This window comes from Ooceraea biroi, chromosome 12 (assembly GCF_003672135.1).
Source record: "Ooceraea biroi isolate clonal line C1 chromosome 12, Obir_v5.4, whole genome shotgun sequence".
NCBI lineage: Eukaryota > Metazoa > Arthropoda > Insecta > Hymenoptera > Formicidae > Ooceraea > Ooceraea biroi.
In genome coordinates, this window is record NC_039517.1 from 7,418,829 (window position 1) to 7,446,757 (window position 27,929).

Below are 27,929 nucleotides of genomic sequence, written 5' to 3' on the forward strand. Positions count from 1 at the left end.
TATTGATTTTTATGAATAGATTTTTATGAATAGATTTTTATGAATGTGATCAGACATTTGACTCCTCTTTAGTACTTCGTTAGGTAAATTGTTACATGAATTTGGCTCTCTAAAATATTTCAGACAACTTGTTGACTTGTTAATATGAAATCTGTGTAAGACAGTGAAGTTGAAGATGTTTATCGGTCTTGCAGCCGTAGCTGGCCTTCGGCTTTTTCATGTGAGATCAATACATGCTGGGTTTCTTGTAACGTCAATGCACTCGTACATAGATAAGGAAAAAGCGATCGATGCAGCGTATATTTCTTTGATATTGCGTCACGCGAAGCGGTAAGAATAGATGCGATTTGCCTCGGTTAGATAAGCCAAATAACACGTTGCGTTGTGCACCAACAGATTCTGTCCATTGAAATATATGTATGTCGAACCGATGAATTCGAAATAATAATCTCAGAAATGATGAAAACTGATGAAAAATTTATTTCAATAGAAATTGAAATAAAATCATCGAATATAATTAAACAATATAGAAAGACTATTATATTTCTTGAATATAGAAAGACTAATATACTTCAGAATTTATAAATCATTAATCCTCTTCCTACATGTATTCATTATTCGAAATTATTATTCCTCCATAGATTTCATTACGATATTTTTATCAATTATATTTTGAACAGTAACTTATTATTCTCTCGTTCCTCTTCTGTTCAAAAGTAAATTTTTCATCTCGCTAACCAGCTGTATAAATTATTACATTATTATTTATGAAGTACGCTAACTTCATAGTCTTCATAGTGACTTTTCAGCTCGTAATTATTCGGTCCGCTGGATTCAACAAAGCATTTATTCACATTGCTTTAGTATCGAGAATCCGCTATAATTTTTCGGTATAATTTTCTCTTGGATCCTCGGCATGAAGATGAGCGAGCACGGAGGAGGACTTTTACAAGCGAACATTCCTAGTTGATCCACGATTCTCTTTACTGACCCTGTCGCGGTTTCGACCCCTCTGCGACACACGCTCCTCTTCTCGTCCGCAGCCGCAGTTTCTCTTCTTTTCTCCTCTCGCTTAGGCGTGCGCGAGGAAAGCGGCGAGAAGTCGCGAATCTGCGTGGAGTGCGAAACGCTCAGCTGCTACAACGACGGCCATCGCGCGCAGCCGATCGATGGCCCAGTGCCACTTCGCGCGCGCACCCCGTCCTTGCACCCCTCACTCGCCCGTCTCCCAATCCCACCCTAACGATTTGCCCTCACCCTGCGTCTGGAAATGCCCCCCCCCCCCTTCATCTTCAGCTCGCCCCTAACGGCGAGCGAGTTCACCCCCTTGTTTCCTCGCTTCGCCGCATCCTCCTACGTTTGGTCCCTCCATCTTGCGTCTTATGCATCCCTTCATCTTCTTGCCTCTTGCGCTACCTTTTCTGCTCGGAACGCTTTCTTGATATTGCATTACGCGTCCCCTACCGTCCCTCGTTGACTTTTCTTTCGAGAAGAATGTCTCGTATCGTGATCTCTGCTTTATACTACCAAGCGTGTGCTATATCTTGATCGCATGTATTTTCTTATCGAGTTATATTTAGAGTTTAGATTGTGCACCCTCTTTTCGTTTGCCTTCAAAATTGCCTTTTTGATGAACTATAAGAATATCCTTTCTCCCGAATTTTTTCACCCCAAATAGAGATAAAGCTTCCTTTGCTGCTGTTATTTCTCTTCTTCGATGATGGCAATGCACTTTTATTGACTTACAGTTTTCTTCTTCTTCTGTTAAATTTTCTTCTTCTTCTTCGTGCACTTTCCTTCCTTCCACCGTTCCTTCAGTCTTCAATTTTTCCGTCTCTCTTGTTCTTTTTTCTCAATTATCTCCATCTATCGCGCAATATATTCGCCATTACCGTTGCTGATCTAATCGCGGCTGCGATAGTACTTTTTAGCACGGCTCTTTGCGAACTTAATAATATAAAGCACCGTCTCTCCTCCGCAACCACCGTTTGACCACCGTCTTCCTTCCTGTTCGTCCCTTCCTTATCGCTACGTCGGTTGGTTATTGCTGTGGCTCCCTCTCGCTTCGACGTTTTCCTCATCCTCTTTCATTTCAACGCTGTCACATTCTCTTTCTCTTTTCCTCTTCCTTCATTTTCCCCTCTTCTCTTTCTCGCCCTCTTCCTCTCCCTCTTTCTCTGACAACGTTTCTCTCTATTTTTCATCTTCATTTAATTTCTCTCTCGTGCCCATTCGGACATCTATTCATCCCTTCTTCTCTTTCGTTGCTTTTCGTATTTCCTTTCTCTCTTTCTCGTTAACTTCGACGTTTCCTTGCCTCTGTACCGTTTTTGTCTTTCTCATTCGCTCTTCGTCTATCCCTCTGGCTTTCCCACCCCTTACCGACGTTATCCACTTCTTCCACCCCTTCTCCCTTCCATAGCAGCACGGCAGTCGGCAGAGCGGTCGCAGTTCGAACACGCCAGCTTGCGGATCACGAAGGGTCTGTCCGTCCGCCGCTTCCACCCTCACAGGCGATTCCTCTTCTCGCTCCTACGAGCGTCCTCCGGCCTCTTTTTCTCTTTCTCTTTCTTTCTCTTTCTCTTATTCTTCTTCTCCAACTTTCTCACTCTCTCTCTTTCTCTTTCTGTTTCTCTCTTCCTCTCTCTTCTCGCACTCTCTTCTTCTCCGATTCCGCGCGCCAGTTTATCCGGAGCGCGACCGACGTTCGTTTCGCCATCGAGCACCGCTCGATTTACACTCCAAGTGGATACGGCGCGTTACCGATCAGACGGAGGAACCGTATCGCCGCCGCGACATCGTTCATCGTGTGCAACCGTCGCAACCTTCCCTCAGTTACAGACGGCACGTCGCAGAGGGATGGCCCTTCGGCAGACCAGGGAGTCGTGGCCACGCACCGGTTGATAGGAGGTCAGTCCACCACTTTTACGCGTACACGTTCTTCCCAAGAGTGGTGAGCCCGTGCTCGCCTCGACGGGGAACCGCGCCGAGAGAGATCCCATAGTGTCAAGTCCCAAGCTGACAGTTTAGGCATGCTTGAGCATACGGGGCATGCGACACACCCAGCCACGAAACGTGCACCCTCGAGAGCGCGCCTAGTGTAATGCCGAGGCTTGCCTCGAAGCCGCGTTCGACGAGCCGCTAGATCAATAACACACCGCGAGGAAAAGCTGCTCGTGCGGAAGCTCCTCGGTCGGCCAGAAGTTTGCACCACCGTAGAAACCGCGGCATGATCTCGCTCCACCTCATTCCACTTCATCTCCAGGCGCCGATAGTCGTCGTGTCGCGTCGAGACGCATCGTCGATGCGTCGTGTGGATACGTGCAACGTCGTCGCGTTGTTCCGGCATGATAACAGCGAGTCTTGGCAACCTCACGGCGCGTTGATTGATATCTGCGCTGATTTACGCTAGTCGCGATACTCCTTGATCAATGATCTAATAAGTAAGTGGACGATAAAAGTGGACATTTCGCTGACGCTACTCGATCTAGTTGGCGGTAGCCTTCGGACTGACGATCTGCTTGCTAATTACATCGCGCTAATTGAGAATAATTGAGAATAACTCTCGGAAGACGATTGAAGATTAGTGGTCTACTAATCAATTCACGCCGATTATTATCCCCGAGTTTATTATCCACTGACTGGTCCGTTCTACGATCCATCGACCAATCGATACGATAGTCGTTAGTCTTCGTAAAGCTTCAGTGAGCCAATCTGGAATGAGGTGAGGCGAACGAGGAAGTCGGACAAGTCGTGACGGCGAGCGAGGACGGACGCACGGTAGCAACGGTGTGTTATAGCATAAATCGAGGCGGCTATCGATTTTTTACGTGTGCGGCTCGTCGGCTTGAATGTCGAGGATGAACGGAAACGCTGCGGCAGATATCGGCATTCGATGGACGTGAAAGCCGATCGAACGACGGGATTACGTTCCAATGCGAATTAAAGAGAATCGTGCTTCTATGGCGCGCCAGCTCTCTCGCGAGCTGATGGAAACGATAATGTTAGTAGCGCGACGAACACATTACAATTGCCAGGAAGATCATATAATGTGTTTCGCTCACTGTGCGAGAGTTTGATATAATTTTATCCTGCGACATATTGGAAATAGGCTTATTTAGCGTATCATGATCGAACGTAGCGATGTAATAGAGCATAGCTTTTCCGCAGCCTTTGTGCAGCACCTTTTATCATACATAAAATTACATGCACAAATTGATAAACACTGTGATGTTAAAAGTACACATGAATATAAGACTGAGTCTTGCCGGCGTTATTGCTATTAAATGCTAAGCAGCTAATCCATCGAACGGAACAGATATAATCAAACTACGATCTGATAAAATATGAACGATAAATTGCTCCTTTTATTTTTCACCATCTTTCATCTAACATCGGAAAATCTCGTCGATTATACTGCGGACGATGTATTCCCTTTAGGCAACGTTATGTACACGTAAATCCCCTAAAAGAGAAAAATGAGACCTATGTACACAGTTTTAAAATCAGTCCTTCGAGGCAGAATGAAATTTTTCGACGTTGTACTTCGTGAATGGTGCATCAGCGACGGCATCGCCATTCACGTTGTTCACAAAACGACTTATCGACCGTGCCCGAGATATAGCACAGTCGTGTTCCAACGCATGGGAGAATCTAAAGTCGCACGCGTTTCCTTTGACAAACGTTTTGGCACAGATCTAGCGGGAATAAAATTTGAGTTTACGCGTCAACGTTCGACGCTCAATTGAAATCTCGTCGTTTGTAGAAGAGGCACTTTGCTATTATGGATTTTATGCAGGATTACATAAGTTTCGAGAGTACATTCAGCTGCAAATTTTGCAATGAATTTACAATATTTTCAATGAAAGCGTGCTTAAAGGAGATTATTAAGGCAATTTTCCGAATATTAACAATGATTCGATAATAAAGTTTCATATTCCGTTGCAATTATTGTCTGTATTTATTTTCGATGCTAAAATAATTAAAGTTTTTATTAAATACACGCACGATTTTTAAATAATCGCCATTGTTTTATGATATTTCTTGTTAATTGTGAAACATGTAAAACATTCAGACTTACTAGAAACTAATTTCTGAACAAGATTTAACAAAGCTTCACGCATTATAAAGAAACGAGATAACAGTTGTTGCGCTTCAAAATGTTAAATTTGCATAGAAATAATGCGAGAGAATCCAATTATTTGTTTTATGAACTTTTGCATTCTGGGATATGTCGATACGAATTTACTTGATCCGGTGTAACGCAATGTGGAATGCGAGAATGTAAACTGGTAAATAGGCCGGTGAAAATCAATATATTTATTCCTTTATACAGTTCCATACAGGTAGTACTCCATGACGTTCTGGTTTAATCTTGATAAAAAGCATGACCTCGTGAAGGATAAAAATAATATCACGGCAAGTTTTACGGCTGGATCTAACTTTAACCTTCTTACTCTACTACACCTTCGGTCAAAGTGGAATTCGACTATATGAAAAGGAACAGGAAGAGGTACGGTGTCATCCTGAAATAATTGCTCTATTATGTATTTTGTATGCTTGAAATGATATGATACTTTGTCCACCCTTTTTCTTTGCATTTTTTTCCGCAAATGTTTCTATCACGAAGAGCGATTTATTCTCTCTTTTTTCTTTCATTTTAATAAAAATGTATGAAAATGTCGCGAAAAAAACAAAAAATAAAAGACTCATCATCCGCGGGAATCATCGTGAAAATGATATTGACGGAGACGACGCGTGCTATGATAATAAATAGATCAACGAGCGCCATATTTAATAAGCGTAGATAAAGGAGTGCATTAATATCGAGCTGAAAGCATTGGCATATGCCTGTAAATTCGATTGACAGCATTCTCAACCATCAGCCGTCGACGAGCCGCCTTCGTCGGAAATACTAACGAGATTCTTATGATGATTGAAAATTCTGCGAAGGAAATGTTTTTATGAATGCAACACTTCTGAAAAAAGTAAATGTGATTTTGCTCTCTGCGTTATTCTGAATACTTTTTAAATTGAGCACTTTAAAAAGAGTACTGTAAAAGTCATTTCTCATTACGTATCAGAATTATTTAGTTGTTTTAATTTTAGGTATTGAAAGCTGCATGAAAATAATTTCCACGAAATGATTTTTTTAGAAGATACACATCTGAAAGTGGAGCATATATTTTTCATAGAATCCATTTTTTAAATTAATGCCAGGGATTTTCTATACACGCACACATTTCCGTTCTAGTTTGAATAAGGGAATCCTGAAGTGAGACTCCAACGCGAAAGCGCCATCATTTAGATGGAAACTAAAAAATCGTAATTAACATAACAATTAATATAAAAATTACATATTGTTTAACTGTTATATATAAAATAACTGTTATATTTAAAACGCTTCAAAAATAGAATGGGCCTTTCACTGTGAGAATCAATATATTGTTTCGTCTCCGATTGCGCTTGCGAGACATGTGAACGCATTTATTTGTCACAAGAAATACTAAAAGAAATAAGTTTTATTTCATGTAGATGCCAGCTCACAAGAAGATTGCTTCTGGTTTTATTTATTACAGCTCTCGAATAGATTGCTTTTGGCTCTATTTCATATGGATGTCAGTTCATGAGAAGCTCTGACTATTTTTTCTGTCTACGTCTACGTCTCATCTGCATCTGTGTCTACCTCTTGCATTTACCTCTCGTACTTATCTCTGGCATCTATCTTGGCTTCTACTAATTGGCGTCTTTAGCATCTTTATTTATACTACGCTTCTAAACTCACTTCTAAAGTTTCCTCATATTCCTTTGTTCTGTCCCGAGATCCGACCGTTCCAATTTTCGAACTTTTCGTTTTTAACATAAAATCGAGTACTCGATTCATTTCTGTGTACTTTAATAGTAGAACAAGATTTATCTTTTTGTATAACCAATAAAAAGAAAGGTGTAAATTAAAATTCGTTAATTTCGTCAATAAAATAGACGATTCTGGGATCTCCTTAATTTCTTTGCAATAAATAAAAATACTTTTTTCGCGTTTTTAAAATTTTTTACTGAAGTATAACATTAACGTTAATCCTTTAATTGGTGGTAGTATTATTGGTATTACTGTTCGTTTACTAAGGAACTAATAAAATATGAGAAATATTCTAGTAACGCGTGGTAATTAGCGAAATTGAATGTCACACGACTTATCAATCTCGTACATTTGGAGTAATAAACTGATTATGGATCTAAACTATACCATATATTCTCTTTGTAATAAGTAAAATACAAGTAGAAATTATAGATTATTCTAGCCGAAGAAATATATATAAATTTTCCTTAATCGCTGACCCTGAGCGTGAAGTTACCATCTCATTTAGCCTCGATATGAAAATCTAAATCCGTTTGGAAAATGCACCGATGGCACGCCGGTAATTACCAAACCAAAGCCGTTACGGCAAACACATAGGCACGCAACACACACGTACATGCACATATTCACATGTATACGCGCGCGCACATACAACGCTAGTTATCGATCTCTTCGCGTATAAGTCTGGCGGAAATTTCGCGTCGCGGCTGCGGCACAATCGTGCCCCGGATCCTCCACCAGCTCTCCTCCGACCCCCTCGTTCTCTTCTCTTCCCCGAGGATGCCATTTCGAAACTTTTCCCCGTGGGGCGCGTTTACGTGATCCAATAAGTTAATCGCCCGTACCGATACCTATACCGTTGTTCGGCCGCGTTGCGCTTACATGCGGGATTACTGCCTTAACTTGATAAAACTCCGTGTCATGTTACGTAATTCGTTCCCACGGCCGCGACGTCCGTCCACTTGTGCGTAATATTTCTTCCACATTTATCATGCCATCGCGCGTCATCGTTTCTGTTCAAATTAGGGTGCGGTTTACCCCAAAAGTGGTGGTAAATATCCTCATATTTTTCGTACGAGGGTGATACAGGCCGCTCTGCAGAAAAGGACAGGTAAACGTTTATGCCGGTTTTCTAACGGAATAAAGAAACGAATTTTGTTGATACGATGAATAAATGATAAAGCAGTTAATTTATTTTCTCCGCACGATGAGAGTTCCTGTTAACTTGGAATTTCCACGGATATCGTAAAGAAGCGCAGATGCTCGAGAAGGGTTTAACTTCACCAATATACGGCTTACGTAACTGAACGGATCGGCGTGAGTAGTCTCAATTACTTACGTTCGTAATGAGCGAAGGAAAAAGGAGAAACGATCACCAATTGGGCAAAATCGAAAGGTAAAGACGATGATATAATCCACGAGCGAGTTACGTATCCGGACTTAAAGTATACTTAATACTATTCTCAATTTTTCGCTCGTCGCTTAATCCTATTAAGTTATCCTTATCCTTATGATATCACGTAACTTAAACCCTCATGGCTCATTTTTGAAATTCCGTCGCATTTATGTGACCGCATTGATCGCGTTTAAATAAATCCACCCAAGGCTGTGAGGATTTTAATTGGCAATTCGACTGCAACTGTCAATCAAGTCCGCTGTTTATACGATTACAGTCTATACTATCAATTGTCCATCAAACCAGAACATTTTGCGAAGCGTGCTACGTTTCTCACGGCGCAATGCTGTTCCCAGATCATTCTGGGTGCTCAACGTTATGTTCCTTATCTAACGTTATATTCCAAATCTCCCGATATGCCGAACATTACTTCGCGGGCGTTAAATATTCATCGTGCGTGCACACACATGTGTGCGCGTATCTGATAACAGTTACAAGCTGCTCCACATCGCCATCCGCTTTTACGTCCCGAACCCACTGTATTTCACTTTTCCGGCCCAGGAATCGTGCGCTCGCTCGCTCGCGTTCTGTATCAATGTTACAGCGACAGGGACATTTGCATTTCTGGGTTAGGCATTAACATGCCCGTATACACGTGGCTTTGTACGCGAGCTGAACGGGTTATATTGTTACAAGTAACGAACATACGAGAGACAAAGAGAGAAAGAGGAAGGGGAGAGGGAGAGCCGATTATATGCCAGCAAAAGCTACGTCGATTTCATTCGGGAATTAAATCAGAAATCATCATTCATGCTTCATTAATTGGATTATGTTGATCACATTACGTATACGCTGTTTTCATTATATTCTGCCCGTCATAAAACATTTTATTTTGATTCTCTTCGATTCTCTTCACAATTTCTTCGTATTCCTCTGACGTAAGCACAATAGACAATTAATTTAACTTGGAACTAATTTTATAATTATTAAGACTTTAGCAATTAAGACTTTTCGTTATTGCCATGTTATAAGAACGAAGAAGTGGAAATTCAAAACTCGAGAGATAGCTGGAGAACTCGCTGGAGATCAAAATGGAAGATCAAAACGTCGCAGGAAGATATCTTATTTGAAATACTTTGATGATTGCGACGTAGTAGAATCGCGGAATAATCGGAGTCGGATATTTGCTCGAAACTCTTCCTAACGATTCTTAATTTTTCCTGGCTTATCAGACTCAACACTTTAGTAGACGCATGTCAACGATACGCGCACGCGTGTTCACACAAGTGAATCACACATCCAACAAAACAGAGAGAACGAGAGAGGAAGCGAGAAGGATGGCCGGAGACAATCGATATGTTTGCACTGTGACGGCCACGCACGTCTTTCTTCCGTTCGCTCCAGTTTGCTTCCTGCATTCGCGTCGTAGAGCGCGCAGCATTGCACGCGGAAATCGATTGTCACGTCTGGAAAAATTCCGACGAGACGAGCTCGTGCACGAGCTCGCGCATCCCTCTCATCCTGATCGAGGAGTCTGATCTGATCTCATCTGATCGCAGGTGCGCTTCCACGCTCGATCGTTGGATCCTCCTTTCCTCCTTTTGCGTGCAGCGAATTTCCTCCGTGCCGATTTCACCGACCGGAAGTGCCTTATCGACGGCTTCTGCGCGGTTGAAATCCACAGTATACTTGGTTGTTACCAGCCAGCTGAGTTTCTTTCGCGCGAGCTTTACATGCAGACCGATCGTGCACGTGTATGTGTTAGATCGCGTGAAATCCGTGAGAAGGAAAACGAACTGCGAATTTCAGTGAAAATCGTGTAGGAATGTTGTATAAAACTTCTGTGGATAAAATCTATAAAAACTGAGATATTTGCAGATTACTCAACAGTATTGCATCTTTGTGATTATATTTGACGAATGTGATGAAGAACGAACGATGTCAAAAAAGAGTCGCTGTCAAGTCGAATAATACCAGATTAATTGACTCCAGATGGTGGTGCACGTGTTCTTTTTAACAAATTAAAAAAGTGTCCCCGGAGTACGTGTACACAGGATTAACTCTCCTGGTACTTGAACTTCCGTTCCAGAGGAATTACGAGAGATAAATATGGCAAGAGATGTTCTTTTTTTAAAATCCTTGAATAGATGTTTGCCTATTGAAAGATGTTAATTATTGTTATATGTTGCATTCTAACGATAAGAACAAAACCGATTTCCAGCATCTATTCTATTCTGAATAGATAAACATTAATATAGAAGATTGAAATATTTTGGAAATCTTGTGTCTAAATTTCACGTGAAATCAGGTTGCAATTTGTTGCGTTAAATTGAACTAATTTGAAACGAGCGAATATAACGAGCATCATTTTAGAATCGCGTCATCAACCTCATGCAGAGCTAAGCGATTCACCAACCGCGACTCCATTCGTCAAATTAACTCTTCGTCTGACGTAAACAAACATCTCTCCATTAACGCAGTCTTGCTGGTAATAAGCGATTCATTTTTCGTAGCACGTGTCTGCACGTGTCAGTTCATTTACCCGGTTGAGAACATTACGTTATCGAGCGGGCAGTGCCGATATTTCCATCTGTCTAGAGACATCTCGCTCTCGACACAATCAGATTCACCGACGCAATTACCCTGACGCAATGCGTAATGACGTTCGAGTAGTATTAAGATCCATCCGCTAATCGACTTAAGATCTGCATCGCTTCAATTTTGCCATTATCGTTCATCCATTTTCATTTGTCATAAGGTGAGGACAGTTCACTCGAGAATAATTACATAAAATATCACACAAATGTGATTCTTCGACAATACACTGCAATTTACGATAAAAATAAATATCTCGAATAATAGAATGTCCTAGATCTGGTTTAGCATAAACTACTGTTTCGATACTGGAAGAAATATATTTTCGCAAGTTAAAGTGCAGAGACACATTAAAACAAATATAATTTTCTACAATTTTCCTTTCATCGCCATTAATTTAACTTTATTTGACAACTGAGAGATTTGATATTGAGAAATGGGATGATTACGCGAGAGATTTCTCGATATTATCAAAGGATACAAACGCTTGATCCCAAACCCGTTGAAATATTTAACTTTTCATTTTTCGATTTCGGTCTAAACACAAAAACTCGCAGAATCTATGTGGGACATGACTGCCCCGCGATACGACGCAACGATGTATTCGAAACGCGATATTACGCATTTTCACGCATCGATGTGCTTTTCCGATATTAGCTTGAAAGCGAATCTCTCGCAGGACGGAAGACGGTTTAAATCAAGTACGACCGATATCACGCGCACGCGAGAGCGTGGGCGAAGGACTGTGTGTACCGATACACATCAAAGGGCCGGTGCAATTATCGATGCACTTGAATATCGCGCGTACGAAGAGGTTTAAACGCAATTAGGCTTTGCCACTTGTAACCGGCGATCCGTTTTATGCGAAATCGGAGAGTACCATGTGTCAATAAATATAGGGATGTATGTGTATTTATTCCATTGCAAAGATCAATCAAATCCAATACATTTACAATCGCGTTTGCTGTAATCTGTATATATATATATTTCTTCTTTTTCCTCAGCGAACCGTGGATTCTTTATACATACCCGTTGTAAATTCTTATAAAAGAAGCGACCGAAGCAGAACCTGAGGCAATCCGATAGCGCTTTAAGAGAGGCACGATAGGACCTTTCAAACGATCAATTATAATTAAGGTGGAACCGTGCGCAAAAGCCGCGTGCACAAAGTACCGGGTAAGCCGATGAATTCAGCTGGCTCTCCGACGACGGGGGTTACGCGGATTCAATTTTCCTGCCACAGGATGCGTGGTTGATTTTTCCGCTGTCGCTTTTGCCGAGCCGGTTGCAGCCGAATGCGACCTCGGCGCCGGAGTACTTTCGCTATGGTTTTATTTTGGGATTCTTCTGGCTCAGGCGCCTTAATGGGGAAATGGAATTAAGGATCTTCAAAAGCCTCGTCTGTGCTCGTAGCTTTCGCGAAATATGGGAAAGCCCGAGTGCCGGGCTTTTCCTTCATTCCACTGATGGATCGGGAATTACTGTTTCGCGCGCGACGATGCGAGTGGGATTAGGAGGAAATAATTTTGCTCACCTTTGTGTACGACGGATAATGATTACGCGAGTTGCAGTGCGCAGTCGAGTGGAAAAATCGAATATAAATTGCTCGCAGAAACAGAGGCGGCAGCTCCGCCGCGGGCACGCAACTTCTGCGCTTACGTGTAGATATATAATGGACGTAACAATCGCGGCGGTCGGTGCAGCGGCGACCGTAACTCGCCTCACACTTAATTGGAAATTCCTAAGTTAATCAAGATAATTGAACTCGTGCGCGTTTAACGAAATAATCCGGCTTTGTACCCGAGAAAGGGAACTGCAGCACAGTTTCGCTTATGTGCTGTAAAATGCATTAATTCCTTCAACTACGGGCAGTCCAATGCGACTGTGGAGTCAAAGTTCCACTGGCGCTATATTTTATTACCGTCGTTGCGATGTAATTTTGTTTTTATGTTATCGATCTTAGCTGCGCTAAATACGAGTTGTATTGAGCAATGGTATTTAAAATCTCCCTTTTCTTAATGTCTCTACGTTCACGTTCTGCATCGCGCAATCGTGCGATTTAATCAACTGCCAGGTACGAGAAAAATTTGTTTGACGTGAAAATATATAGCAATTGAGACGGAAATAGCACGCAAACAGAAGCGCCGTACTGAAGAAAACGCATTTCGAGTTTTCCCTCTACCCTCCAGTATACTCGAAGCCAATTACGCATCCATTAAACGTTAATTGATTCTTGCAGCTGTCTTCAAATAAGATAGAACGGAAACAGTAAATCGATTTCTTGGAAGATGCAGTATTCCCTCCTTTGCCCTTTTTCTCTCTCAGCAACCGTTTCAATTAATATCACTCGCATATCGCAAAACGCGAAACATGAGAGTAAATACTATCACGAACACCATTTTCTTTTTTCAGTCTAGAAGAACGATTTCGTTACTACCGGAAGTAGTAGGGCACGACGGCACCGTGACCACGTGAAGCGGCGGGACCTCCTGTGACAGGGGGTTCGAGGACCGCGCGTGTACCCCCGCAGAGCGTTCCTTCTTAGACGATGATAGATCCAAGCTCGTCCGAGGAGGAGAGCGAGGAGGATCAGAGCACCCACCATGGCGGCGGCGGTGGTGGCGGCGGCGGTGGCCGTGCCGGAAGCGGCAGTTCTCACGGCTCTCGCCGCCATCCCGGCAGCATTGGAAGCGGTCCGGGTTCCGGTAGCGTCGGTTCGCTCGCCTCGGGCCTCACCGCTTCACCCGGTGGTCCGAATCACGTGGGTCCGCCCGGCTCCGGGGGTGCCCATGGATCCGGTGGCCGCGGTGCTGTGGGCCCGCAGGATGCTGCCGGCCTGGACGTGCCCAATCTCGCTAGCGCCAGGAACTCTCTGTCGCCGTCGATGAGCGCGGCTCAGGACGCCGCCAACTATGCCCAGCGGCCCACCAGCCCGTCTCCCTCGGTGGCTAGCGAGAAGACAGAAGCGGAACTGCAGGTATGCTTCCCTTTTCAAACCTACTTCTCGTCGAGGAACTCGACTACTGAAATTTTCATTCTAAATACTTGAAATGATAACATAGATAGTGTAGAGAATTTAAAACGTAAGTATTTGAGAAGGTAAGATGTATGATATAACATGGACGATCGAAGTTGCACGAAATTTTCCTCTTGGCCCAATTTCTCGCATGATGAGAAGTTGGATGATGATTATTTGAACATATAGCACATTATTCATGTCCTCTGGAGGCAAATTATTTATCTTTTTACATAGGACAAACAAGAGAGGGAGGAAGAAGAGAGGAAAACGCGGATCCAGCTTTACGTCTTCATATCTAGATGCATCGCTTATCCGTTTAATGCTAAACAACCGATGGACATGACACGACGGCAGATGAAAGTGACGAAGCAACAACTGGAGACCATATGTTCACGTTTCCAGGTAAGAACAGATCAATGGTTGATTTAAAGAAGAAATTAAATCTGCATAATGTATCGTTATGCAGATGTATTGTTGCCGATCGTCCACTTATGTGTTATTTGGACAAGAATATTGCTTAAATACGCGCATTATGTATTTTACACGGCAGAGAAACCCTCCATGGCGAATAGCCGTTTCTCGAAGCCTTATGCAGAACCTGACGGTTGTCTATCGTGTAACCTTCACCTTCGCTGCTCTTAGATATATCGAAGTCCGTACGATCGCATTAAATTATTGGCCGTCGTAAATATAGACCGTTTTTCCTATAGCGACCGCCGCTATATCGCGCTGCGTAAAACGTGCTGTAATTCTTCCTGCATTTTGCGCTCCTTGCACAATCGAATTTATTGTAGCACTTCGATATTTTTAAATGTCGAGAACATACAGAGGCACGTGAAAGATGAGAGTATCATACGAGAGCTCGGTGAGGAGGAGACGCAGCTTTGTTTAACGAACGCGTCTATTCTTGAATATCCTATCGAGATATCGTATAGACATGCGGAAGAAGTGATCCATGAAATTTCGAGAATATTAAATAGCGTAGCGTGAGCAAGAGAAGCTCGTTACGACCTTAAAGAGAATGACAAAGAGAATTGCGGAGGACGTGCGGCTGTTCGTAACACGCTTAAAACGCGGCCGCGTGTAAATTGCAGAGTTTCCTGAAGGGCGAGACGCAGATCATGGCCGACGAGGCGTTCCACAACGCTATACAGAATTACTTCGACGTGTTCCTGAAGTCGGATCGCGTGGTGCGGATGGTGCAGAGCGGCGCCTGCACTCAGCTCGACTTCCGCGAGGTGTTTAAGAAGAACATCGAGAAGCGTGTTCGGAGCCTCCCGGAAATCGATGGACTGAGCAAAGAAACTGTGCTTACGTCCTGGTTGGCCAAATTCGATTGCATTTTGAAAGGTACTGGTGACGATGATAGCAAACGGCCTACCAGGATGCAACAGCAGTCTTTGAACTCGGAGCTGATACTGTCGAAGGAGCAGCTGTACGACATGTTTCAGCAGATCCTTGGCATCAAGAAGTTCGAGCACCAGCTTCTGTTCAACGCCCTCCTGTTGGATTCAGCCGACGAACAGGCTGCTGCCATCAGGAGGGAGCTGGACGGTCGCATGCAGAAGGTCAACGAGATGGAGAAGGTACCGTGACGGCGTCGCTTTTTTTTCCCTCGCTTCTACCTCTTACTTTGACGCTACTTGATTTTGTACACACATGGATACATTATTTTCTGTCTGCTGTCTGTCTATCTCTCTCTCTCTTATATCTGTGATTCGCCACCGCGATCGCTTCTGCTCGTTCCTGAACGCCGACCGTTCCTTCTCTATCCCTAGAACCGCAAGCTCATGCCCAGGTTCCTCCTGAAAGAGATGGAGTCGCTCTACATCGAGGAGCTCAAGTCGTCTATCAACCTGCTAATGGCTAATTTGGAGTCGTTACCGGTCTCCAAGGGTTCGATAGACAGCAAATACGGGCTGCAGAAGCTGAAGCGCTACAACCATCGTGGTGAGCGCTCCCGCTGCCGCGGCCAGGGCTCCCTCGCTAAACTGGAGGGCGACTCCGCCGATTCCGATCCCCAGCTGACGAAAATGGACGTCGGCCTGACCTTCCAGCTGGAAGTAGTCGTAATGGAGGTCAAGGGCCTCAAAAGCCTAGCACCCAATAGAATAGTTTATTGCACCATGGAGGTGGAGGGCGGCGAGAAGCTGCAGACCGATCAGGCCGAGGCCTCCAAGCCTATGTGAGTAGAGAGAGAAAATGAGGGTCGACGATCGGCCACGATCGGCCACGATCGACCCGATATTCAGGGGGGGTCAGGACCGACCGCATCATTCTCGTCCACGGGTCCTATTTATAGGTGGGACACTCAGGGTGACTTCACGACCATGCACCCGCTGCCGGTGGTCAAGGTCAGATTATACACGGAGAACCCGGCGATGCTGGCGCTCGAGGACAAGGAGCTGGGCAAGGTGATCTTACGACCCACTCCGCTCTCCTGCAAGGTGCCCGAGTGGCATCGTATGACCGTGCCCAAGAATTGCGCCGATCAGGATCTACGTATGAAGATCGCCTGCCGTATGGACAAGCCGCTCAACATGAAGCACTGCGGCTATCTGTACGCGATGGGCAAGTCCGTGTGGAAAAAATGGAAGAAGCGGTACTTTGTGTTGGTCCAGGTCTCGCAGTACACATTTGCGATGTGCTCGTACAAAGAAAAGAAAAGCGAGCCGTCGGAAATGATGCAGCTCGATGGCTATACAGTGGACTATATCGAGGCCGTTTCTGCTAATCTCATGGTTGGCATGGATTTAGAGGGCGGCAGGTAAATCTTCTCCTCCCATCCCCGCACTGAGCGAGAAGCACCTAAATCGCCGTCGCAGCAGCATGCTCGTAGTCGCGTAGAGTCCTAACATTGCACAAATTGCGGTTATTTGTGGTAGTTTCACATTAATACAAAATCGTATTCAATTTCTATTGAGATGTTTCTTTGGTTGACCTTTTTTAAATATCGCGTTAGCCTAGCAAAACTTTCATTCAATTATTTTCATTATTGCGGAGCTGCACTACCACCAAACGTTTTTCGTAATTCGGTAGCTTTAAAAGAAACGCAGTTTTAAGTTACCTCTGTGTTAAGAAGTTAGTTGGTACTTGACAGATAAGGAAATAGGAAGCGAGTAGTGTTTGATTAGCCCAGCTAACCGTGAAACGTCTAATTTTTCCTGCGTTAATCTTCCAACGTGATCGAGCAGAGGATCTTTCGCAGCTGACGAGCGACGCACGCGTGCGCTCCCACAGACAACAATCACGAAACGTGTGTACTCGGCAGGTTCTTCTTCAACGCTGTGCGCGAGGGTGACAACATAGTGTACGCCTCGGACGACGAGAACGAATGTCACTTGTGGGTGATGGCGATGTACCGGGCGACTGGTCAATCGCACAAACCCACCCCGCCGGTCTCGGTGGCCGACAAGAACTCCACCATCAGCAAGATTCAGGGTGACGCTGATCGTGCGAAGAAACACGGCATGGAGGACTACATCAGCGCGGACCCGTGCAAATTCGACCACCATGCTCTGTTCAAATATTTGCAGAACTTGATCTTGGATTACAGACTGAACGATCCCTACTGCTCGCTCGGCTGGTTCTCGCCCGGACAAGTTTTCGTGCTGGACGAATATTGCGCCAGGTGACGAGGCTCAAGTATCCATTTGAATTAATACTCGATAATGTGCTTCTTTGTGTTTCTAATCAAGTGCACAGGCACATGTTTTTTAAAAACTTTGTTAAAATACATTTACAAAAATCGAATTCTTTTATCTTGTTTTCTGTCTACCGATTCGATTGACGTCGACACGTCGATTTGAGCGTCCACTTTCTGATGACAGATACGGCGTGCGCGGATGTTTTCGACATCTTGGCTATCTTCACGATCTGTTGGATAGACTTGATCGCGGAATCATGATCGATCCGACATTGATACACTATAGCTTTGCCTTCTGTGCAACTCACGTTTACGGTAATACAACGTCCGCCGATGGAGTGGGCTCGATCACCCACGAGGAAAAAGATAAGTTTCAGGAGATCAAGGAGCGGCTCAGGCAGATTCTCGAGAAGCAGATCACCAACTTTAGGTAAGCGATTCCAATCGCCCCTATTTTTGTTGCAATAATTAACTCGAGTAAAAAGTTGGAGAGAATACCGCGTGTATGAAAAAAGAATATTACAAATTATGTTATGCAAAAACAGGTATGGTTTTCCATTCGGGCGTCCGGAGGGTGCACTGAAAGCAACCTTGTCTCTTTTGGAACGCGTCCTGATGAAGGATAGTGTGACGCCTGTGCCGCAAGAGGAAGTGAAAGCGCTGATAAAGAACTGCCTAGAAACGGCGGCGTTAGTTAATTACACTAAATTGTCCGCCGAAGCGAAAATCGAGGATGATCTGAGCGGCGAGGTGTGCGTGCCTCCCAACAAGAAGCTGGAGGATCTCACACGCCTCGCCGAAATGTGCGTCGACTTGCTCCAGCAGAACGAAGAGCATTATTCGGAGGTATTAGTTGGGTTTTTAGAACTGAGTGTCGATTCTCGGGGCTCTCGAGAGAGAGGGTCAGCATGCCATGGAAGTACACGGACTTGGTAAGGGTCCGCCACCTCCTCAGAAGACAAACGCGCCCATTTCTCGCGTCTCATAGATCTTGATCGCGTAGATAATCGCAGCTAGAGAGCTTTCGTTATCATCGCGAAGGTTGCTTCTCACTTAGAGCTGCTCACTTAACTGCTGGATGCATATCTCCGGCTGGCGGACGTCGTGAGACATCTCTCTGCGATGAAGAGACTTTTACTTTCTTGCCGAAGGATAACACCTTTACACTCTTACGTTTTTCAATTTGCCACGCATATTACATACGCACATATACATCATGTATATACGTCACGAAACACGTCACAGAATAATGCAAGATAGACGTATTACAGATCGAACGTTCAACCGTTTATTTTTTACCTAAACTTTTTATTATCACGTGATTCTAATTATTTAACATGTAATTGTAGATCAAAATACATAAATCAGATGATACACGTCTATCCTGGCATAATCCACACATGTTGCTGCGTTTAGTTTGAATAGTTTAGTTTCACTTATTTAGGTTCACTCACGAAAGAAACATTCTCCGCAAGCGAGAGAAGTCTCGTCAACATCCAGATGCGATATTCTCCCGACGTTTCTTCCGAGTCAAAAGTCACGTTGATATTTAAATGCAACAGCAACGCTTGTCGCTTAGTATCACGCGTATTACGATACGTTTTCACGCACACGTCACGAAGTAGAAGTAGTGTCTTCTGGGTACTCGAGGGCCCCGTGCTCAGGGTGGCGTCCCCATCACCCCGAGCGAGAGGAAACATGCCCACCGTATATGTGCGAAGTCCAATATTTTCACGATCCGCTCCTACTACACTGTACCGCAGGCGTTCGCCTGGTTTAGCGACCTTATGGTGGAGCACGCCGAAATCTTCTGGTCGCTCTTTGCCGTCGACATGGACAAAGTCCTCGCAGAGCAACCGCCCGATACGTGGGACAGCTTCCCGCTGTTCCAGATAATGAACGATTATCTCAGGACCGACGGTGAGTTTTTGCTTTAAAGTTTCTATATTCCTCAAGATATTACATTGCGCTAATGAAGATCATATAAATGTATGATTTAATTTTATTGCCTCACTTAATATCGGATGCCACAAGTTTTAAGCTTATATGTGAGAATGGTTGTAAAATGTGTAATTTGCACGTAGACAACTTGAAGAATGGAAGATTTCATCAGCATCTACGCGACACGTTCGCGCCATTGGTGGTGCGTTACGTTGATCTGATGGAGACATCGATCGCTCAGTCGATCCATAAGGGTTTCGAAAAGGAGCGATGGGAAATCAAGGGAAACGGTTGCGCCACTTCGGAGGATCTTTTCTGGAAGTTGGACGCGTTGCAATCGTTTATCGGTGGGTTACATTGGCCCGATCAGGAATTCAGGCAACACCTCGAGCAGAGGTTGAAGTTGATGGCCTGCGACATGGTAGAATCGTGCATACAGAGAACCGACGCGGCCTTCCAACAGTGGTTGAAGAAGGGTGTAACCTTCATCTCCACCGATTACATCATACCATCAGAAATGTGCGCTATGGTGAACGTTATTTTGGACGCTAAGAATCAGAGTTTTAAGCTTTGTACTGTTGATGGTGTTGATGTGGTAAGTTCACGGAAGAACATGGTACCAATCTTAGTAAAACGTGGAGAGAAATTCAATATAATATAATAGTTTAGAATCAGGAAAAAAAAAATTATATTAAAGTGATGCGTCGCGTTAAATAAAATCGTAGTAAAATTCGTCGTTAATCGTTTAGCACAATATTTCATATTGCTACCACATTGATTAATATGTTTCTAGCATCAATATCATTCTAAGATCGATGATATGATTGAAAAGACGTCAGCAGGAATGAATCAAGGGATGATTAATAAGCTCATAACGGTACTGGAAGCGACGCTCTCGAAGCTGTCGCGTTACGACGAGGGTTCCCTCATCGGCTCCATTCTCAGCCTTACGGTATTCCATTCTTTTAATAATAAAGTATCTCAAAATAGAACAAAAGAGCTGAATCGTAAGAACTTCGAACAATGAAACGAATTCAGAGAATTATAGAAAACATTTTTAACCGATGTTGTACAATTTTAGAAGGTATCAGGAAGTGGGAAAGAAATGGGACAAGCCTACGTGAACTTCACGAGAAACTGCATGGATCAGATTCGCAGCAAGGTCCTCGATGAATTGTGGATTTTGACTTTCTTCGAGGTAACTTTCTTGATTTAAGTAACAGAATCTGAATGAAGAGTCTTTAACGTGCATTATCGAGAGAGATTGCTGACAATTTTGGTAATTTGGTAATTTGTGTTTACAGCAATGGTACACGGCGCAAATACAAATGCTGTGTAACTGGTTGTCTGAGCGGCTTGATCATAGCCTGCATCTATATCAATGTACCTGCCTAGCTCACATCGTGAAGAAGATCTATTCGGATTTCGAGCTCCAGGGTGTCATGGAGGAGAAACTCAACACGAAGACATATCAGACTATAGAGAAGAGGATGAAGACGGAAGAAGCAACTTGTGCCTTAACCATGAGCGCTCAGAACGAAGAGTAAGTCTTTGTTCAATCTCTGAGATCAAAAGACATTATTGCGCTGTCCATTTCTAAATTGAAGAAAAATTAATATTTTGTGGAAGAATAGCTCTTGTTATACCATTTTAATCATCTTCTTAAAAACGCTACGTGTGTGTGTGTGTGTAAAGATTAATATTCAAAATTTAGTTAATTTCATTTTTCAGTTCCAGGTTTTAAAAAATGAGAAAACTTTTGATGAATGTACAGAAAAGTTCGTTTGTCGCGACTAAAGAATATGATTAATCTTTTTTCTCTCTCTTTCTCTATTGCAGAGGGCTTTCGGAGAATGGCAATGACGACGAGGTGGAGAGACCTAAGACAAAAGTGACGATCGTTGAGACGGAAGATGCGAATTACGTGGCCAATTTGAGCAATCTGAGCAACGTCACCTCGAACGTTGTCGGCAAAGTCGGTAGCATGTTCGGCAAGGGCATCGGCGGTCTTTCTACAAAATTCGGCTCAGCCAGCAATTGGTTCTAGTTATTGTTTCTAGCACTCTGCCAGTAAACCTTACATTCGACTAGTACGTTCCTTCGTCTAAATAAGGGGATGCGAACGAGAAGACTTCTAAAGGCGTAGCCAGTATCCTATAGGCACAGTACGATCTAGAGTTTTGTCCATTTAAAACGAATGGTACGATGCAATCAATCGGATCAGGTGGCTTTTATCGTGTCGCAGTGTCGTTTCGATTTTATTCGTGGCTTTTCTTTGAGATGTTCGGCAACTCGAGGGAACGTTACGCGTGAGCAAAATTACTCGTTGATCAATCGTGATTGAGGAAAAACTCTCTGTTGGTTTTACTATTTCCGTTTACCCAGAGACATAGTTCTCAGATTTGAGTTAAAACAGTAATGCATAATTCGAGGATTCGGATTTCAATTGACCGGTTTACCGTTTACGTTCGATCTCAGGTAATAGCGATCACGTAGTCGAAATACATTCGGAAAGGCTGATTGTATGCGCGAGGAAACGCATGATATAGACCAGAGTAAACGCGTAGATATTTAATCATATTACAAACAAAGGTATATGTATATAAACGTACATGTGTGCATATGCAACGTGTAATTATGAGATATTCGTACATTTTGTCGTGGTCTGCATGTGCCAGATCAACGTCGTTGATATATAACAAATATATATATATATATTTGTTATATATATATATACATATAAATATTAGCTGAATTGTCAGAAACGCAGAATACAGATTTTTCCTACTTAGTCTGTGTACCGCGGGTTGGTTTTGCGGATTTAGTTGCTGAGGGATAAAAGCAGAGGATGCGTATCTCACGTAAAAGATTCTCGGGTCGGCTACAACGTTACTTGGGTGCAGGACTCGCGAAATGACGAGTAGGAGCGCGGAAACAGGAAAGAAAAGAACGGAGAGGGAAATGAATCGCGACTGTCGAAATCGTTTACCGAGTTAATTTTGCGACCAACAAGACAATGCTTTTTCAACTGTTAAATACGATCGCTGTGATCTGTCGGACGACCATTCGCCCGATACGCGAACAAAAGATCTCTCGTATCGTTGCAGAAACCCTTTGCGAAATAAAAAAGCAGGATGTGATGCAAAAGAATAAAATATACAAGGTAGCCAAGATTTATCGAGAAATATTTCAGGTACAACTTGGTGGATCTTGAAACCAATCGTTCCTTTACAAAACAACATATTAATTACAAGATTATGATATCCACTTACATTTCTAAAATGTAATACTCTAGCAGAACATACCTAAAATATTTTTCGGCGAACCTGATGCACTTTGTACAAGAATCGACTCACATTGCTCATATATATATAATACTTAGTACTGAAAATTAATAACGGAATGACGAACATTTCGCATAGACGATGAGATAATTTCCCGAACGGCAATAAGCAATAGACATCACAGCGTAGCGCTTAAAAGACTAATCAGATCGTAGCGTATTTGTGATATGTTGCTGGCGTAATTTTTCGTAGTTTCTTCCGATGGTACTATATTTATTAAGCACACACAGAGAGAATTAAGCACGTTATTAATTAGCCGCGATCGAATGGTCGCCGACAGTCGTCAAAAGCAGTGAGCGTAACACGTTGTTCCTTTTATTTGCGTTATGTATTTATTTCTATGTGTTATGTATATATATATATGCTCGTTATATATTGTACGAATCTATACTCGATATCACAATATACCATAGCATATCGTCCGCGGACTGCAATATGAGAAAGCTAAATTTGGTTTTTATTTGCACACGGGGAAGAGAGACGCGAGTGAATGTGCACAACGGAGAACTTTGCTAACAAGAGTCGCTCTCATGATAATCCGATAGTAATCCATATAATCTCCGTTTAATGATGAGTAATATTAAAATATTTATCTTTCCACTATTTGACAAGAAAGGGAGAATTTTCTAATCAAGAATTGTACGAGATTGTAATTCGCACTTACTTAACTGTATTCTGAAAAAGTAAAGTTCTCCAATGCACGCAAAATATCGTTTGTTCATACTTGAGAATTTTTTACTCTTAGGAGTAACTCTATGCGAAATATTGCGAAATTTTCTAATGGTCGCAAAATTGGCAGCAAAATTGGCAGCAAAATTGGCAGCAAATTTGGCAGCATTCTCGACCGTGTATATTAAAGATATTTACTGTCGGGAGTTGCTTTCGGAAATGATTCTCAGGATTGTGGTACGGGAACCAGTCACCCGGCACTGAAACGCTTTCGATTTTGCTCTAATGGCGATGGTGGAAATATATAATATATATCTTTTATTAGTTTTATTTTTCGTCGTTGTTGTCGATACTACGTCGATACTACTCTAACGTCCTATAAAAGACAAGTGTTATGTAGGTTTACATTACAAGAGAGCCCTGTGTATCCTTGGATCACGGGGTGCATGTATATTTTCAAAACTTCACGATATAACGTTCGTATATTAGTGAATATTTATTTAGCTTGATATAAACTCTTGAAAGTGCATCAAACGCGAAAGTATAACAACGGAGCGGAACGAAAAGTGCGCATCTCCGGAGAATCCTTGTTAATTGGGTTGCAATCAATTGCGTCTATGAATTGATTTCCGCTTTTTGAGAAATGCGCCAGACAAATCCTGATCGCCTTCGTAACTATCGAGCTTCTCGAGCTCTCTCTGTCTACCTCAAGTTCCAACAAATATGCCGTTGTAAATGTAAAATCAGACATTATTGATCATTGAGAAAATAACGTAACCAAGTTAATAGGAATGCGAAATTTATTTTGTATTTAAATTTATGTTCCAAGTGAAATTCGCAGATATGTTCCGCATACGGTTTACTCTAGAAATCTGCATTTGGATGCAGGGATTATGCTAAATCATTTGTTTGACATCGGGTTTTCACTGCCTGATTAATGGTGAGCACATTTTTCATTCCACTCCGACAAAAGTAAGGCAGTAAAATTAAAATGTAAAAGGGAGAAAGAGGATACACGTCGAACGTAGCAGTCGCGCGAACGCGAGGCGAGGGATTTACCATTCGTTTGTATATACATAATTTAAACGGTGACAAAACGGGAAACGGCAAATTTTTATATAACGCAAAAAGGAGAGTGTATATCTCACAGATCAGGGAATCGTTCGGTCGTGCGCTCAAGTTGCAAAAAAGAAAAAAAACCGGAAGATTGCATTAGGGAAATCAGCACGGTAGCCTGTACCGACGCGGACGCGCCCGCATGTGTGTGTGTGTAGGGGGATGGAAAAGGAAATTTTTAAGGATGATGATGTATGTCGACTCTCATCGTCGACCTTTGAACTTGACAGAATATTTTTTGATGCATCGCACGTTTACAGAATAGAGCGACGAAAGGCGAGCTCCCTTTCTCTCTCTCTCTCTCTCTCTCACTCTTTCTCTCTATCTCTCTCTCTTTCAATTTCTTTCTCCCCTTTCTCTATACTTGTCTTTCTCTTTCTATCTGTTTTTCTTTCTCGCTGAAAATCAGTGAGTGCATAATTCTCTCAGGCCGGAAAATGAGATAACTCTGTAAGAATTCTTTCAGTCTCGATGTCCTATGTTTCCGACAGATCCGCTGAGAAAAGAAAAGCTATTTCTGTCGTCAAGCTACGTGCTTCAAATGCGCCTTCAATTGCGTCTTCAAACGCGCAACTGTACTTTTGATATGTCGCGACTCGTCACAACTGACGCACGCTGGATTAAAACTACGTTATTGGACACGGACTCATCTATAATCTTCCCTTCGTTTCGTTTAATTAAAGCCTTTCCCTTTTTGAGATCGAGTCGGATATCACGCGAATATCTGTTGCGACCATGACGTAACTCGACGAAAACGAGATACCGGACACGATCTGCTTAAGTCCGGGGAAAGCGAAAGCGGGAGAAAAAAAGCGAGGGAAAGGAGGAAGGAAACGATACATTTTAAGGATTTGAGGAACGTTATCAAAAGTAAGCAACTAAATTATTATATTGTACTTATTGAGGCTAACGACGTTAGAATTATTATGATTATCATGGTTATTCTTACTATTGAGATAATTCTCCTATACTCGACTAATTAGATTAGGACACTTATAAAATGATCTCTCTCTCTCTTTCTATTTCTCTTTCTCTCTATCTCTCATTCTTTCCGTCTATCTGTCTTGTCTATCTGTCTACCCATTTACTGATCTATCGATCTATCTGTTCCGCTGCTCCGACTATGTTAATTCTCCACCGATCGAACACTTCTGTCGCCAGTTCTCTCTACCCGTCTACCTGCCTTATTTCTCCTTGTCCTCTCGTTCTTTATCTTCTCCGATTCTGTTTCTCTCTTTGCGCCTGTGTTTTCTCTCCCCTATCCTCTCTTCCCTTTATCGTCCACGTTTGCTCCGTTTTGCGTTCAAATTGTGACTTCAATTCAGCCGAAGAGATGGTCTTTTTACTCTAGCCAGTGTTCTAGTCGATTTATCTTCTATTCAACTATTGTTCTCTCGTTAATAAAAAATCCGACAAAAAAAGAGCAGAATAAGATACAAAAAAAAGAAGAAGAAACAACACATATCCTGATATTTTTTATTTCCTTCTCAATAATCGGCTTGTATGATCGGCATTCTATTCGGTATCATCCAATCATGCGTTTCTCACGATGATAAGGAAAAACGAAAGAAGAATAGAAATCACTCGCTCTCATCGTTCGTCGTCAGAATACGGTAAAGTCCCGGGGATTAAACGCGGTACGAAACCGTGTACATTTTCTGTATATAGTAACGACATAATCTACCATGCAACACATGCATCCTCATTTCGTAGCATCGTCATTATCGGAGGGAAAGGACCGAAAGGGGGGAATACCTTGCTAGAGAAAGACGGAACTAAAATGAATTTTATTTCTGTCTGAACCGCGCCGCTGGGCGGGAGGGCGAAGGGGAGGGGGAGGAGGAATGAAGAGAAACGTATGAGAAGAGACGAAGGAAACTTGCTCTTGCATTCCTTTCTCTTTGTTTCGTCGGTTGCTCGGGGAAGAATAGAATCCTCGAATTAACTCCGTCCTTTCTCGCAGGGAGGAGAAAGAAGGAAAGGAAAGCGGCACGCGATTGAGTTCCATTGTAAATAAAGCGACGCGTCGTTGTAACTTTCGAATTTTCAATCGTGCGATCGTGCAACCGTCGGTTTCCGGGATCGCGATAAAAAAAGTAGAGAACAAAAAAGGAAAAACAGAAAATCTTGCTTGCACAACGAACGAATAGGTGATGATCACACTGTCTCGCTGTCTGTCTCTATTTCCCTTTCTCTTTCTTTCTCTATCTCTATCTCTCTCTCCCTCTTTCTCTCATCCACCGTCACTCATCGAAGCATCAATCGCATCTCTTTACTCGACTGCAAAGCGGAAACGACTGTGATCTAGATTAGTTGTTACACATCGCATGAAGAAGAAAAAGAAGAAGAAGAAGGCGAAGATGAAGAAAAAAAAGAAAAAAAAGGAGAGGAATAATCGATCGATCAGTGCTTAAATGCGACATCGACCATGACCATGACAACGTAGATTATGAATGTCTCGTAGCGATTAAGTATTTCTTATGGACTCTCACGCATATACATATTTAAATAAATGAGACAAAGTGCATATAATATATATATATACACCACACATATATACATATACATATATATATATATATACACACACACACTTACATACATAGATACGTATTACGCCGCGCGCGCTGAGAAAGAGGCTATTGCGAAAAACGCGTCGTTTCGTTTCTTTCTTTTTATTCCTTTTCGCGGAGCATTTGTGTAAGTATTTGCATGCGGGGCAGGAGTGCAGACGCATACATGTAATTGCAATTAATAAAGTATACGTTGTAAAATGTACGACGTGACGTGCAGCATACGTACCTCGCGGATCTGCGCGCCCCAGCTCCATTTTGCTGCTCCTCTCGCGGCGTCTCATCGTGCATGCGTGATCCAGCATCCAGCATTTCGCCAAAGTTGCAAACGTATCCTAAACAATTAGTTAGGCTAAATTGTCCAAACGATGTATAACTTTAATTCGCGGCTGAGCGCCATTGCGCATGCGAGCGGCAATGTTAATTCCGCAATTCTCATTTCGATAAGTCTTTTTCTAACCTAAATTGAGAGGAATCTTGTCATTCTTCGTTATTAATCTAGATATTCACCTTTTTACAATTACTTTATGTTTAATTATCGCCGAATCCGCAGCAATTGATGCGACTTCCTTGGAGCAACTGGAACGCTGTTCTCTCTTCGCCCGACATATTTGTTACTTGACTATCCGCAGTGTTCAGAGCGTACGGAGATTTGAATTCAAATCGAGATCAAATTCAGGTCTAAACGCTGTTACCAACTGTCAGGATCGAAAAGTCCAGTCGGTAAGAAAATTTCTCTGAAAAACGTATCGACAATTTGCTCGCAGAAAGAAC

At 42.8% G+C, this 27,929-nt stretch overlaps 1 protein-coding gene and 1 long non-coding RNA gene across 4 annotated transcripts; one reads left to right on the plus strand and one right to left on the minus strand.

Annotated features, from left to right (window-relative positions):
• Nucleotides 1-1,337: 1,337 nt before the first annotated feature.
• Nucleotides 1,338-26,041, plus strand: LOC105284220 (calcium-dependent secretion activator). Of its 3 annotated transcripts, XM_011347571.3 has the most exons (15): nucleotides 1,338-2,910; nucleotides 13,260-13,824; nucleotides 14,101-14,268; nucleotides 14,961-15,452; nucleotides 15,645-16,051; nucleotides 16,169-16,633; nucleotides 17,138-17,497; nucleotides 17,697-17,942; nucleotides 18,058-18,361; nucleotides 19,276-19,432; nucleotides 19,597-20,048; nucleotides 20,247-20,405; nucleotides 20,535-20,651; nucleotides 20,758-20,996; nucleotides 21,293-21,500. In XM_011347571.3, exons 2-15 carry the CDS (start codon nucleotides 13,396-13,398, stop codon nucleotides 21,498-21,500), a joined length of 4,203 nt encoding a protein of 1,400 aa, XP_011345873.1. In that variant the 5' UTR covers nucleotides 1,338-2,910; nucleotides 13,260-13,395. The 3 variants fall into 3 exon arrangements, with proteins under 3 accessions (XP_011345873.1, XP_019888798.1, XP_019888799.1); XM_020033239.2 differs by lacking the exon at nucleotides 1,338-2,910 and having other exon boundaries at nucleotides 13,396-13,824; nucleotides 21,293-26,041; XM_020033240.1 differs by lacking the exon at nucleotides 1,338-2,910 and having other exon boundaries at nucleotides 13,396-13,824; nucleotides 18,058-18,358.
• Nucleotides 25,671-27,928, minus strand: LOC105284219. The gene is made up of 2 exons (XR_894828.3): nucleotides 27,666-27,928; nucleotides 25,671-27,490 (listed from the first exon to the last, which is right to left on the minus strand). It is a non-coding gene; the product is annotated as an uncharacterized LOC105284219 (long non-coding RNA).
• Between the last annotated feature and the right edge of the window lies 1 nt (nucleotide 27,929).